At 36.8% G+C, this 15,341-nt stretch overlaps 1 protein-coding gene and 1 long non-coding RNA gene across 2 annotated transcripts; both read left to right on the top strand.

The window, feature by feature from the left end:
• The first annotated feature begins 9,347 nt into the window (after window positions 1–9,347).
• On the top strand, window positions 9,348–10,682 carry LOC108653115 (putative palmitoyltransferase ZDHHC24). Its single transcript, XM_018103429.3, has 2 exons — window positions 9,348–9,769; window positions 9,835–10,682. The coding sequence occupies exons 1-2, from the start codon at window positions 9,505–9,507 to the stop codon at window positions 10,458–10,460; spliced, it is 891 nt and encodes a 296-aa protein (XP_017958918.1). The 5' UTR covers window positions 9,348–9,504; the 3' UTR covers window positions 10,461–10,682.
• Window positions 10,683–14,081: 3,399 nt separating this feature from the next.
• On the top strand, window positions 14,082–14,502 carry LOC149091053 (uncharacterized). Its single transcript, XR_016197160.1, has 2 exons — window positions 14,082–14,280; window positions 14,345–14,502. It is a non-coding gene; the product is annotated as an uncharacterized LOC149091053 (long non-coding RNA).
• The last annotated feature ends 839 nt before the right edge of the window (window positions 14,503–15,341 follow it).

Raw genomic sequence — 15,341 nt, 5'->3', positions numbered from 1 at the left:
GTCTACTTGGGGTGCCTCTCTCCCACTCTCTGTCCCTCTCTCTCTCTCGCTCTCTCTCATTGTCAACCGGTCGCTCAGCCACTCCAACGACTGATTGATTTCTTGAACGTTTCCTTTTCGCATCCATCAATTGTGGCAGCACTTTTGTTGCTCAAGTTGCAGCAGGCTAAACGAATTCCATCCATACCCTGTATCAATATATCTAGCTTATATACTATTTAGTCTATGCGCATATGTTTTATCGTTCTCTGGAATGCCTGGGCCCTGTCGAGTGGGCTGTCGCTCATGCTCCAGTTGTTTTGATTGACATCTTGGCCATGGACCGCGTTGACAATAAAACTGTTGCAGCGCCCAGGCAGAGGTTCGTTCGGCCGCAGGGCGCTCTGACTTCCTGCATGGCGAACATGTTGCAGACATGGCAATGATGTTTATGGGCAGCAAGTTTGTAAAATGAATTTCGTTTCTGATTGTGATCATAAATCGGGGAAAATTGTGGCAACACAAGGAGAGCGTCACAAAATGCACATGCATAAATCAAGTGGAAATTCGTCTCAGACTGTGCATGCAACATTTGTTGCAAATGAACTGCGACACTCGCGCTGTTCCAACAGAGAGACAGAGAGAGAGAGGGAGTTACAGCAACGATACAATTCATTCTTCTTGCCAACTTTGCCAGCGTCTTCAATTATGACTCTTGTGGCAGCTGCTAATTTACTTTGTCTCTCACATGAATGCAATGCGAAAAGAGTAGAGAAAGGCCTGAATATATATAGTTGGGGCAGCCGACTTCCGCTCACTAAATCGTGAGCTGGGCGTGAGCAAAGCCTTTTGCATGTGAACTTTAGCCAACAATCTCAAGATTCAACAGAACTTTTTCTTTTCTTCTCGTTTATTGTCTGGCATTTAAAATCAATTTGAGCCGCATGGCTGCTGTTAAGTGGCTCTAATGGCAGTCGATTGACATCGATCCACATGCAAGTGCGTCAGTGCCTGGCAAGGCGCAGGCGCAGCCCTCACACGCCCCACGCCCCACGCCCCATCAATAGCAGCAGCTTGAAAGCTTTCAATTACGTCTAGCTACTGCCACAGAAGTACTTGACATGCCCCGGCTACTGTGCTCTATGCTGCTGCACGCCCTTATTTATGAGCTGCATTTGATGCCACTCGTACTTATTTACATCTCTGTCTCACTCTCTCTCCTCTCTCTCTGTCGCTCTTTCACTTATGCTGGCAATGTTGAATCTCTGCTGCGCATTCTTCACAATTCCATTTACAACGCATGTTGTTGCACGAATTTGTTTGAATGCATTAATTATGTTGCTTATACATATACTCACAAAGGCATTGGGGTATACACGACTATACTGCGCGCTGCACACTTAAAGCTTAATATATCTAACTATAGGCAAGTAGCTCAAATATTATTTTGGTTCTTTTTCTCATATTAATTTACATTTAAAGGGTATTTTTTGAATCTAGAAATGCTAATATTTTTATATGAATGCCTCAAGTCAAAATATTTATTATATATATTATCTTATAAGTATTCTTTTAGTCTTCTTTTAATAATACTCTGCTTCTTTTCATTTAGTATTATTTTAATATTATTTTACTCTTCTCTTACAGGGTATTTTCTCGGTTAGGAACTTCTTACATTTCACAAGCTAATAATATATTTTTTGGGCTTTCTCGTCCATCACTTAATTGATTCAATTATGCAGAGCAAATCATAATTTTTGGTTTGATAAAAATCTCACAAGAGTTTCCATTGTTCAATGTCGATCGCATGGGGTTCCATGCCATGTCGGGGCGTTGGATTCGTATGCTGGAACATCAGTCAGATTTGAGTTGGGTTATCGTCTCTTAATTCCTGTGAATTAAGCGCTTATAGCAACAATTTGGGCAAACACTCATTTACTCGCTTCAGCAATCTAAACAATTTTATGAACATTTTGATTGATTAATAGAAATTACAATTTATAGAGAGAAACATGCATAATAAATGTATATATAAGGGGAAGGCATTTCATATATGGTATATAAAAATAGTATACACAAGGGAGCATTTATTTATATATATATATGTATATGAAACTATCGAGTTTTGGCTTCTTTGAAATTATAGAAAAATATAATAGCTTATGATTATTTATTTTACAATATTTATATATAATAACATTTCATAAATTAGTTTTATGCTTAGAAGACATACAAATATAAATTATCCATATATTGGACAAACTTCTGAATTTTTTTAATAAAATAATATTATTTTTATATTATTCAAGACATTTATTTTACTAATACTAACCAATTAATAAAGTTTCATCCCACTTTTGACTATAACAGTGAATGGAATTCCTAAATGCCTCAGCTCAAACATATAGCTATTCAAGTAATTGCTCCTAACGCTGTACTTCCTTACAAATAGATATTACACACACACACACACACAAGCATATCTTCAACAGCTCCATTTCACGTAAAGTTAATTTCGAATGGAATTTTAGTAGCCATTGGCTGGGCAATTTTTCAATCAAGAAACACAGGCGGCAAGCTGAAGTAGTGCATCTGGATTAGGCAAAGGCAGACATATGTACACACATATATGGGGTATTATTCAAGGCAATATCGGATTCCGGCATCTCTGACGATTTCGAGGCGAGTCCATTTCAAGCGCCACAGTTTAGGGCGAGGGCGAGGGCGTAGACGCCGGCGACTTTTACTTTGCGGCTGGGCGTCTGAGGTTTGGGGTCTGTGGAGACCCACTTACTTGCGTACGGCCATTGAGACAGCGTTCGATTCGTTCAATTGCTATTCGGCGCGGCCATCTGTGAGCTGCTTCGCAGTTATCTATTGAACGCATTTAGCTTTTGCCTCCTTTTGTCTAGCTTTTTCACTGTGTCACGCTTTAATTGTTGTTCGCTTGTCTCGTCTCTCGTTCATTTTCTCTGTGGCGCTGTTACTGTCAACAGTTGCTTCAATTTCGGCTAGCTTCCGTTTTTATGCCCTGCTATTTGTACCCTCTGGAAGAGATGAACCAAAAGGGTTGACAGATTTTTAATTATAGATGAATTTTAGGTTAAGGCGAAGCAGAAAATTAATAAATATTATTATTATTTTATGAATTATAAAATATTAAAAAAAATTTATATATGGCAAACATATTTTAATTTATTTAATAATTATAATAACCATTTAAAATAATGTTTTAAAATATTTATAATAATAAAATTAAAATATATTTGATTAATATTTATTTAATTAAAATATTTAAATATTTAAAATTTTAAATCCATTATATAATAATTAAATTTTTATTAATTCTAAAAAAATAATAATAATAATTTAAATAAAATTAGATATAAATAAATAAAATTTAAAAAAAATCTAAATAAAAATTAAAATGAAAATAAATACGAAACTATTTAAACTATTTAAATAAAATTGAATATAAATAAATAAAATTTAAAAAAAAATCTAAATAAAAATATAAATGAAAATAAATTTTAAACTATTTCTATGTATAATTTTTCTTTTTTTTATAAATTTTATAGAGATACAAGCAAATCTTCATTTTATCTTTATAGATCCATAAAATATTCTATGTATGCATACTTTGGAAACATTTAAATGAATAGGGAGAGTTTATTTTGTCATAAACATAATTTTAATATACAGCACTTATAGCTGCCTTTTACGAGGTATGTCAAAGTCATGAATTTGTACATTTGATGTTCGCTTTTGTACGCCAATTTCGACTTTGTTCGACTGTTTACTTTTGATCGCATTGTATCGTTTTTATTATCTATGGGTGCGCTACTTATTAGATACACTTTGGACATTTGTGTGGGGCTAGGCGCGTGGGCGGGTGCCTGGTGGGGTGGGCTAACTGACTGCTACTACATGACACGCTCACACACACACATCGACACACACATACATTGTCTCGCTCGCATGCCTGCTCGCTCGCTTGGTCACCTGTGCGCAGCAATTCGTGACAATTTCCATTTCTAAATGCTGTATTCATATCTAATTTACAGTTGCTGCGGCTGTTCCCAGTCTGTCTGTCAGCTGAAAGATTCTCGGCTTATCACTTCTCGACATGCTCTTGACTCTAAGGCCAGCATCGATGGATTTGTCGCAACATGTGGAACGCCCAGAGAGTCGAAAGTCGCTGCTAATTACAGCCAACACGCACATTGACAATAAAAGTGCCGCATCAGTATATATATATATATATATACATATATCTATATATAGCTGACTTTACGGCAAATTGAGATGAACGCTTCTCATCAACTTCTTAAATTGTTGGCTGACCAAACAAGAGCAATAGCCAAATAAATTACAATAAATTCCTTCTAGTTTTATTTGATAGCCACTTCCATGACATTTTAACAATCCAATAACTGGCTACCATAAAATTGCAATAAAAAAATTTATAGACTCAAACAAAGGCATCGAATTGCAATAAATCAGAGGCGACTGTACAAGCCTATGCATAAAACAATAAATATATTTATATTTATATTTCTTTGTATTTGTTTGCCTTTCTGTGTTTATGCAGTGTCGCCTTGTGAAATTTATGGAGTACGCACATGCGACATCAAACACCCGCCTTGGATGCTAGGCTCTCGACTCTGCCTGGAGTCCAATCGCCATTGAGAGCTGCAGTGGAGCCTTCGCAGTGCCCTTGTCACGAAAACATTATCGAAATTGAATCACTTGAGCAATTTGTAACGCAAACCACCCCGACACAGACAGACATAGAGTGTGTGCATATATTGTAGTATATATAGTTAGTCAACTCTAGCAGGGGGAGAGCGAGGCTGTCACAATAACAAGGCAAAATAAACGGAACAGATTTCGGCAGCAGGGTGAAGCTGATGAAATGAGATAAACATGACCAGAAACAAAGAAAAAAAAAAACAAGCTAGAGTGTGTTAGTAAGGAGTGCTTGACTAGGGCATACCCTGCTTATACAGACGGGTAAAGGGCATAAGTTCTGCCAGTTCCTCAGTCAGATAATATTGATAGATATACTGTTACTGTCCAAAAACTACTTATAATCTGAGTTTCCATTTCCAAAGGCATCAGGATATATCAAATAGAAGAGCCTTAGTAGGGAGTACTTGTCTGGGAGATGCCCTGAATTCAGCAAAGAGTTTCTATTACTATCAGGCTATATAAATCTCTTTCCTTGATTATGATTAAGAGAGCATATTCAAGAATATATATGCCTATATTCTGCCTGTAAAGTACATTTTGTAATTCCCATTCTCTATGTGCTCAAGTGAAAGTAGTATAGTAGGGAGTGTACGACTAGGAGATACGCCGAAACCTATGCGGATTTACGTTTTAGACGAGCCTTGGCCAGATATAGACTCAGCTCGTTATCCTGCTCAAGAACATACTTCAAGCCACCTGCCACGCCTCCTGCTGCCTCTTACAGCCACTTTCACAGAGTCAATATACCCTGCATACACAATGGACTCACAATGGACTCACAGCACAAAAATGTAAACAGACGCTGTTTATTCTAAGCTCTGGCCCCTTTTTTTGGGAACTCAACTTTCTATTTGCACTGCATCAATTTTTGAGTAAGTGAAGCAGAGAAAGGAAAACAAAAAAAATAAAAAGAAAATGAAATAAATGAAATTACCGGCACGCTATAAGGACATCGTTTCGTGCATCCTGCTGGGCCTGCCTGTTGAGTAATGTGGCGAACGCACGCGTCTCGAATACCAAAAGGAAACCTGAATTTAACCCCGAGGCGCAGCTCGGCAGCTGCTGCAGCAGTAGCGAAAGGGCTGGCTGGCAGACGACTTGAGTTTGGCATTTCTTGTGGGCGCAGACCATCTGGATAGAGAGATCCTGGTGGACTTGTTCACGCTGACTGCACTAAATCCAGCTGGCACGCCCAGTTGCCTTGTTGTGACAGCCCCAGATCGGATCGACTCCTGCCCGCCGACTCCTCCCCCCATGTTAGTACTGCGACGTTTATTTATCCCATTTGGTGGTCTGTAAAGTCGTTGCTTATCAGCAGCTAAGTCCTGCAGTAACTCAAACGTAAACAAATGCAACCCCTGGGCTTTCGCTCTCTCCATCTCTCTCACTCCTTCTCTGGAGCTGTCCTCAGCATATTTATAGCCTTCGTTCGGCAAATGGCAAAGAACAAAAGCCACTTTAATTACTTTGCTTGCCATGGGGCTTAACTTTATGATTCCCTCTTTCATATATATTTCATTTATATGTTTATCTTTGATTCATTTAAATAAACACAGAGAAGGAATATTATAAACTGTTTTATGAATATTATTGCGATGAGGATGGGCTGAGATATGCAAATTTTCTATATAAATTCACCATAGATATCCAAGTATATTCGAAATATTAAGATATTTTTTTTCATATTTTTGCCACGCCCACAATAGGCGTTGATAAATGGCTATTGTCTGCAATATTCATATTAAAATTTTGACATTCATCAGCAATAAGTAAAAAAGTTAATTGTTTTTATGTCTGGGCGTGGCTAGAGTTTTGAGTGGGCGTGTCTTAGAAATTCTGAATAGATATGTATGTACATGCATATATTGGCAATTATAGACAAGAGTCACTCGGATAAAAGAACTCAAGTGCCAAAAATTAAATAAAAAAAAATTATTTTTTTTATGTTTATTTATTTATTTATTTATTTTTTTTTTTTGCGAAAGCGAAAGTTAACAAGCTACTAGGCAAAGCGTTAGCTAGTCATAAACATTTGCCCATATTAATTATAATCATAAACTATAATTTTCACCCAAGAAAAAAGAATCAGTGACCGGAAAGACTGAACTATAGCGGGGCTGTGGGTACAAAAAAGAAAGCGAGTGATGCCATCTCTGCATGTACATACATATGTAGAAAAGTATGTATATATGACTATATATTTTTATTCATACATACATACATATATGTATACACACATATTATTCATCATATACATACATATATACATACATTCGTAAGCAAATTTTAATCCAACTTCTCAGCTCGTTTCGCTAATTTGGCCATAAAGAAAAAAACAACCGTTTCATGTGAAATGTTGGCAAGAAAAAAAATGTTGCATGTCACATATGTACATATGTATGTACATACATGTGCATAGGTAACCCTCTGGTAAACTTGCTGCCTGCTTGAGCGCTTTTTGCGTGCAAAAATAGAGTTTTAGTCATATTCTAAATTTGCGTGGGTGCCGAAAAAAAAGAGTTGAATTCCAAAATTATAAAATTATCAGCTTAAGAATAACAGTTATTTTTGTTACCAAAATATGCCAATATTATAATGAACAGAACAAGTTTAATAACAATAGAATATGTCATGCAAATTATTCCCACAGTTTGGTAATAGAATTGTATAATTTATCCACCCACACACACACATATGTACATACACACACACAAACACTCGAAGCTCTTGAACTCTGCATGTTATTTTGGTTTTAATCAAGCACACCTACGCATATAAAACTACTGTCTCAAAGTGACTATACATATGTATGTATGTATGTATGCATCTGTGTGTGTTTATAGTTATTTATGTGCCTACATAGTATGCTCCGTTGTAAGTTCACATTTGATCATCTTCTTTTGCATTTTACGCGCAACTCAGTTGCGGAGCTGCCGCAAAAATATCTTGAAATGAAACTGGATTTCGTGGTATTTATTGTGTGGGTGTGTGCATGCCTGTGTGTGTGTGTGTGTTTGTTACTTTAGGCATGGGGTCGCATGTCCGTGTCCATGTTGGCGCATATGACACTTTCCTCGTTTATTGCATTATGACATTTATTTATGATCGCCCTGCCGCCACAAGGCAGCTAGTGTTATCGAAAGGGGAGTGTTGAGAAACGTTCTATCAGAGGCAAGTCTAGAGCATTTGCATTCGAATTTGACATGGTCAGTCATAAGTGCAAAGAATTTCAATGCAAATCAGTTGTATGTACATGCATATGTATGTATGTATGTATATACTTATGTATGTTAATATGTATTATTTATTAAAGCTAACTAGCTATCCAGTTCGCTTCAGTTGAATATGTTATTCATAAGCTTTGGCTGTTTTTCCAGGTACATTATCACTATACATGCATACATACATATGTATGTATGTATGTATTTGTATATGCCAAATGTCAAATGGATATTCAAGACAGAGCTGCAATCGGACAGCCAAAAGTGGGGCTCAACTGAATCACACCTTTTCTGCCGTTGCTTTTAAAATTGATAAATGAAAAGTTGCATGCACGCAGGCACGTAACATACATACATACATATATACATACATACATACATTTGCATAAGCTTCCATGTGTCAGCCTGTTGTTCAACAAGATCTGAACGAGCTCTGGGTGTGATATTGCGAATAAATCAAGCAAAAGTCACACAAGCACGCACACACACACACCCACACACACACACACATACACATAACATATGTATAAGCTCTCTGTATTTTGCTTTTGCCATTTACTGTTTTTTCTTTTCTCATAATTGTTTTTCAAGAACAGTTAAAGAGAATCAAAACTTGCGTAATGCAATTAAGTCAGCTGAGAGCGAGCGAGACAGACAAAGAGAGAGCCCTTGACATCATAGTCAATCGTAGAGACAACAACTGCAAAGCGATGGCCAATTGCCGTTGTCTAGCCAGAAGCCGAAGCCGTAACGCAAAACAATTTAAATTCATTCAAAAAGTCGTAAACCTAATTACTGCAGCAATTTATGTATGTAAGTGTGGGTCATACTACTCTCTGAAGCGAACTCATCTCAAATGATATTCAGTGTCAATGTAAAGTGCGGGAGGCAGCGGAAGACAATTAACAATGTGTACCTCTATGTAAATACACTTGTATGCACGTGTGTGTGTGTGTGTGTGTGTGTGCGTGTATGTGTTAACTGTCGCGAAAACAATTACTAGGAAAACACACACTATCAAGCGTGAATAATTATAGTGAATAGTGTGTATTCATTCTGGAATTATGTCACGGTATCTTGAGGTTACATACATACATATACTACGTACGTATATTTATCGACATATGTATGCTTGTATGTGCATATAATTTAAGACATTCTTTATGCATTACCTAACAATTCTCATGCGACCCAGTTTTCTACGGTTAAAATAAGAGAGGCGATAAGTCTCGATTATTACCACATATTATATACATACATATTAACATATTCATCCACCATATCATAGGAATAAAAGATCCTTTAAACTTCACCTTAATACTAAGTACCTTCCATATAGACATCACAATACAAAATCAAGCACACTTAGTCGAAACATTACGAAATACGATTTAAGTAAGCTGTGCTTTGTCTTATTTCGTTCAGTATTTATATTACAACCCAGGGCAAGAATCGGTCCTCAAAAAACAAGTTATAATCTGAATATTTGGCTCAATCGTAATTCGTAATTTGTAAATCGTAAATCATACTGCGTACTTCGTAAATCGTAATCATGCTTGCGTCTCTGAACCGATTCTTTCCTCGAATGAGGCTACGTCGCGATGTACAGCTGATCTCCAAGATGGACATCTTTTGCCATCTAGTGCTGGTCATTTGCTTGCCAGTCTCATTGCTGTACGAGTTCATAGCTGTGATACCCAAGTACCATTCGCCTGGGGGATACGCCTATCCTCTAATAGTTACATTCATTATCTTGCTCTTCATAAACGTCATGGCCAATTTGATCGCCTGCATGTTGGTCGATATATCAGTTGATTGTGAGTATTTAGCTGTTGGGATATTAATTGTGGATATATGATAAAGCCATTGCTGTTCCACCTAGATGATCGCATCAAAACTTTTGACGTTAGTGATGAGTGTGTGAATTGGCGACATTGTAAGATCTGTAAGGCTCTAGCGCCGCCCAGATCCTGGCACTGTGCCACCTGTGGAACCTGCATTTTGACACGGGATCATCATTGCAATTTCACCGGCTGTTGTATTGGCCATCAGAATTACCGCTATTTCACCTGTTTCGTGCTCTATTCATTTGTTTTATCGAGTCTCCTGATGTTCTACAACCTAAAGTATTTCATCTGGTCAATGGGCCAGCTGACCCACCTAACCCATTTCTCAGATATGACGTTCATTCAGGTTCTACACAATTCTGTGTTCAGTCTGAATCTGATCTATCAAATCTTTTCGACCGGCATGATCATCCTGCACGCCCCCTTTGTGCTGAAGGGCGAGCTGATCGGCGAGCGTAACCTGAAGGATAAGGATAAGCACAACTACGATGCTGGCATCTACTACAATCTGCGCGGGATTTTCGGACAGCACATGCATGTCGCTTGGATATTTCCCTTGTTCGCCAGCCAATTGCCTGGCGATGGCTACAACTGGAAGTTGACCACAAAGGACAAGTCAACGGAAACCATCGCGACATTTCATAGCCGTCCAACCGCCTAATAATCGCTCGCCAATCGCCAATCGGATACATTTCATTTTAGTGTACAAAATTAATAGTTTTAATCGATAATTTAATCTTATGCGAAACCCTTTTGGAATACTCAGTGAATTAGAGTCCCATTGTTATTGGAAACAATTTTTAAATTTTAGAATTTTAATATCAAATCGATTTTGTATGTGCCAAAGAAGCTATAAATAAAGAGTTACGTGAATTCATTTCAATTGAAGTTTTGATACTTTCGCACATCAACTAACTTGGCTGAGAACAGTCCGTTTATGCGCCTTAACTGCATTTGCATTGAGCATCGTGATTTAACGGATCTGGTACGTGTTGTCTGGCTCCATTCGAGTTGGGTCTGTGGTCAAGTCGAGAGGCCCTAAAGTGTAAATTGGCCATGTCCAGCGCTAATGGATCGACGCACGCCAGCACAAAAGGAAAATGGACAAAATTGAAATGGTAATACCGCTTATGGGCACAGCGAGCAGGCGAGCGAGCGCAGAGAGCTCAACATAAATGGCAATGAATTGCCTGTAATCGTGCAGGAAAAATACCATGGAAAACTTGTTCAACACGAAAACACGCGCCAAAACAATTCCCAATGCGACGAGAAAGTTGACGAGGCTCCAACAACCACCAGGCAACAGCAACTGCTAAAGAGCCTGATCGAGCCAACAGATGCCAAGAGTGTGAATGGCCATTAGAAGACTTGAAAAGGGTTTCACGTTCACATTTTTCCACTGCCACCAGAGGAGAGTTCTTATTAACTTTTAAATGTGTCATGCAGCTCTCTAAAATTATTTTTATTTCAACTAAAATGTAATATACTTATTTAAAATATATTCTATATTAAAACAATTGTTTATATTTTTACAGAGATAGTATAATTCATGTAAAAGTTATTAAATATATACTTTAAAAATATTTTCTATAAAAAATTCATATATTTTATATATAAGGAAAAATTAAAAAATTAAATGAATCTTCATTTTGAATATCAGTTATTTAATAAAATTTACAAAATACATATATTTATATATATAATTTTAAAATATATTCTATATATTTAGAAAATGAAATAGGTATGTACAGCTGCGAAAAATAAAATAGCACCATTTGCAAATGCAAAGTGTAAGAAGTTATCTGTATATATATATTTTTTTTAAGTTTTATTCTATGTTTATTTTTATATACATACATAACAAAGATATTTAATATACACTTATATATATTTGTGTTTAATTTTTTTAAAATTATTTTTATGTATTTAAAATTGTATAAAAGGCTTTCTATAAGTTTTCAATATTATTTGATAAATTTTTAAATTATTTTTTAGAAAAAACATTTTATATTAAAAAAAAATGTATGTTAAAATATCTATTAGCTTGTTTAATAAAAGCTAATAAACTATACAACATATATGCAAATATATAATGTTTATTAAAAAATTGAATTCTATGAATTAAATATGCACTTATAAAAAATCATTTTACTCCACTTGAGTTGCCATAGAAATTCAAATCAATTAAACTTTAAAAGTTATTTTTATACACATCAAATTACAATCGCAGGCACAACAAAAAGGAGACAGAAGAACCGCCTAAAAACTGCCAGTCTAAAGATATTTTTAAAAGACTAAACAGGCTGGTAAAAAAAAAATATTGAGAAAGTTAAACTACTATTAAACAAGTGAGTTGCAAAAACTTTTTATAATTTCTATTTAAAAAATACTTTTTACTTACTATTTACAGCGAGAGCTGACCAAATCAATACTCCCCCTTGTGAGGGTGTTCAAAGTCAGCCAAGTTGAAGCTGAAGTTGGTTGCCTGCATTGCTGCTGCGGTTTGTAAACTTGAAAACTGGAAACTGACTAAGAGGAGATAGGCCGAAGCAGAGAGGGAGTCAGGCAAGGGGGAAGACCGGTTTTGCCGACTTGAGAAATGCATAAGGCGAACAAGAGACAAGCTCCAAGCATAAACATAAACGCTGGCAATCAACTGAGGCTTGGCAGTCGCAAAAGAGGTCAAAGTTGAGCACGGCATTCGCATGCGTGTACATGCAAACATGCATATGTATGTGTACTTATATATACTTATATATGCATATATATATATATATAGAAATACTCGAGCATAAAAAGCGTTAACTGCAGAAGGTGATACGATTCTCCTAAGAGCTGAGCTGTTCGCTCTTTGATAACTACTATAATTATTTAATAATTCTGAAAGCCAGCTTTCGCATATATGAAAAGAAGATTTATATTTGAAGGATGCAGAGGTTAGAAAGAAAGTTGTAATAATAAGAATTTCTTCTTTCTTTCTAGCTCATATTCTTTTAACATTTGCCTCTCGCTCAATTTTAATCTGATCTGCCATCTCTTTTTACGCCTCTCTCTCACTTTATCTATTTTTTTATCGTTGAATCTTCGCCTCTGTTTCTTACTCTCCCTCTCGCTCCGTTTTTCTTTCTGTACTCTCTCTCCCTCTCTTTCTTTCTCTGCATTCCCACCTCTCTCTAAAGCCTCAGTTCTAGGCAGAGTTTTATTTTAACTTACATATCTGTTTACATTCATGTCCGGGCTTGCAACATTCTTACAAAGTGATATTATTATTAGCAATGAACTCGAGTTTATTGTCCATTTGTATTATTAGCACTTATCCCATGGCACTGATTGCATTGAGGATCTATTTATAAAATGCAGACGACTTCAAGTGAGAGTTCAGACAGAATGCCAGAATGCTATAAGTGCTGCTCACTCTTCATATGTCTCATATGTCTGGAATCTCGTATAGTATTTATTATTGTTTATATACAAATATCGCACTTAGTCCAACGATTCTTACACCCATAAAGCAGCTGTCTCCCACGACTAACTGAGTCAGATGTCTAGGTGCTTATAATTACCTCCACGACACCGCCATTCAGATGAAATTATGAGATTGCAGCTTTCACACCCCATTGTAATTATACTTTTTAAAATTTATGATCATTTTCCAAACACCTTTTCCCTGCCGGAACCCTCAATTAAAGTTGCTGCCATAAATCTGAGATGAGCGCACAAGCATGAAGTATACATATATTTATGTATGTATGTATATATATAATATATATATATATTTTTTATATATATATATATTATATATATATATTTTTTTTTTTGGGTTTTATTTTCTTTTCAACTCTTGTTGAATATGCTCAACAGATGCTGGCATTTTTGCGTTTTGTCTGTTTCATCTCGCAGCAGCTTAGAATAAATCAAATGAAATCACCATGAACTCTTAACGAGTCAATAATTCAATTTATGTTCCATTCATATTTGAGTATTACCAATAAAATCCCTAATGTGTTTAGCATTTAAAATCTGCCAACGAAAAGATTGAATCGGAAAATGAAAAATTAGCGTATTATAATTATTATTTATGTTTATACTTAAAGAGATACAAAGGTTTGCTTGCTTTTATTTGGTATCATATTAAATTCCTTAATAAAGATCTTCGAGTAAATCCTTCAGCTTCACTCATTCGGTTTAATAAAAGGAAAAAACAATTTAAGTTACATTCATCACTTATTCCAGGGTATTTTCTAGTCACTTACTCCCATGCCAGCTACTCTGACTAGGCAAACAGTTTGGGAATGCGGTGTTGTAGTTTAATTTGAAACCAGCCGAAGCGTCATTGAGCTGTCAAACGGCGACTTCGCTCTTCAAAACTCCGGGAAACAGCCTCGTGCATGATTATTCCAGATTCAATTAAAACCCGACCCTGCGTAGATCGCATTGATTGACAGGGGGGAATCCCATTTGACACACAGCCGTCGAGTCGAGTAAGTGAACGCTGAAGGAGTTTTGGGGTACGGTTTCTAGGAATATTATAAAGTCTATTAACAGCTCTCAACATGGCGGCGTATTGTTTGGAAATTTGCTATGTAGATCGCACTAGAATCGCTTTGTGCTCCAGTTTGGGCATCAAAATCATATTAATTATGAAAATTGTGCCGGGCATTTATCAAAAAAAAAAAAAAGAAGAAGAAAAAGAAAAAATCAAAGCGCATTCATTTACCAAAAATATTTCACACAAACGGGCAGCCAAAGCTAATACAAAGATTTTAATTAACAGCGAGCATATTATTTATGAGCTTGTGAGAATTTACTGGAGAGCAGCAGCAGGAGGAGGAGGAGGAGGAGATGCAGAAGAAGGAGCATTAGATTGGGGGCAAATGCTTGGGCAACAAAGTCTTCAAACCAATTTGAATTTTATTTGTTGATCAAAAGCTGTGCGTTCTTCTTAATCATAAAGTTTGCATATTTATAAAAGTTTATGACACTGGGCAGGAATCGGCGTGGCTATGATGCGTGCCTCCATCGTCAGTTGCACACGTTCGAGATTTACAATTGGCCATAAATCTTCTCTTGCTCCCCTGCTGCAGACGGTGGCAGTTGCCCATTAAGCGACACCAGGAATCAAAACATTAAAAGTAGCGGTTGCCCATTGAGCAAGGAGAAGGGAGCAGCAGCAGCTGGAGGAGGAGGAGGTGCGACAGCAGCAGCAGCAGCAGCAGCAGGAGGCGTGTGTCAGGAACGGCCGCCGGCGGCGTCAGCTAGCACTTGCTTTCGCTTTTCAGGGGCTGCTGACATGGCCATCAGCCGTATAGCAGAGTTAGTGGCTGCCACATGCAGCATGCCACATGCAGCATGCAACATCTCCTCCAGTTTGTTTACTCCGTCTGTCATAAAATTTAAATGCGTACTTTGGCGCTAATTTAGTTGACGCTGGCGTCTGCCGATTTGCCGGAAGATGTGCATTCGCTTAATTGGACTAGCCCCGCCCCAAAATCACAAACTAGACACTGCCTCCGCTTAGAGTTGCTTTGCAGTTATTTTCGTA

Source organism: Drosophila navojoa, chromosome 5, assembly GCF_054131105.1.
Source record: "Drosophila navojoa isolate 15081-1374.11 chromosome 5, UAZ_NAV_1.0, whole genome shotgun sequence".
NCBI lineage: Eukaryota > Metazoa > Arthropoda > Insecta > Diptera > Drosophilidae > Drosophila > Drosophila navojoa.
The sequence above is the reverse complement of the archived record's forward strand: the minus strand, read 5'-3'. Positions and strand labels throughout refer to the sequence as shown.

Coding starts and splice junctions, on each gene's coding strand:
- LOC108653115 (XM_018103429.3), top strand. CDS start 9,505: ATGCTTGCGTCTCTGAACCGATTCTTTCCTCGAATGAGGCTACGTCGC. Junction 9,770..9,834: donor GGTCGATATATCAGTTGATT/GTGAGTATTTAG, acceptor TGTTCCACCTAG/ATGATCGCATCAAAACTTTT.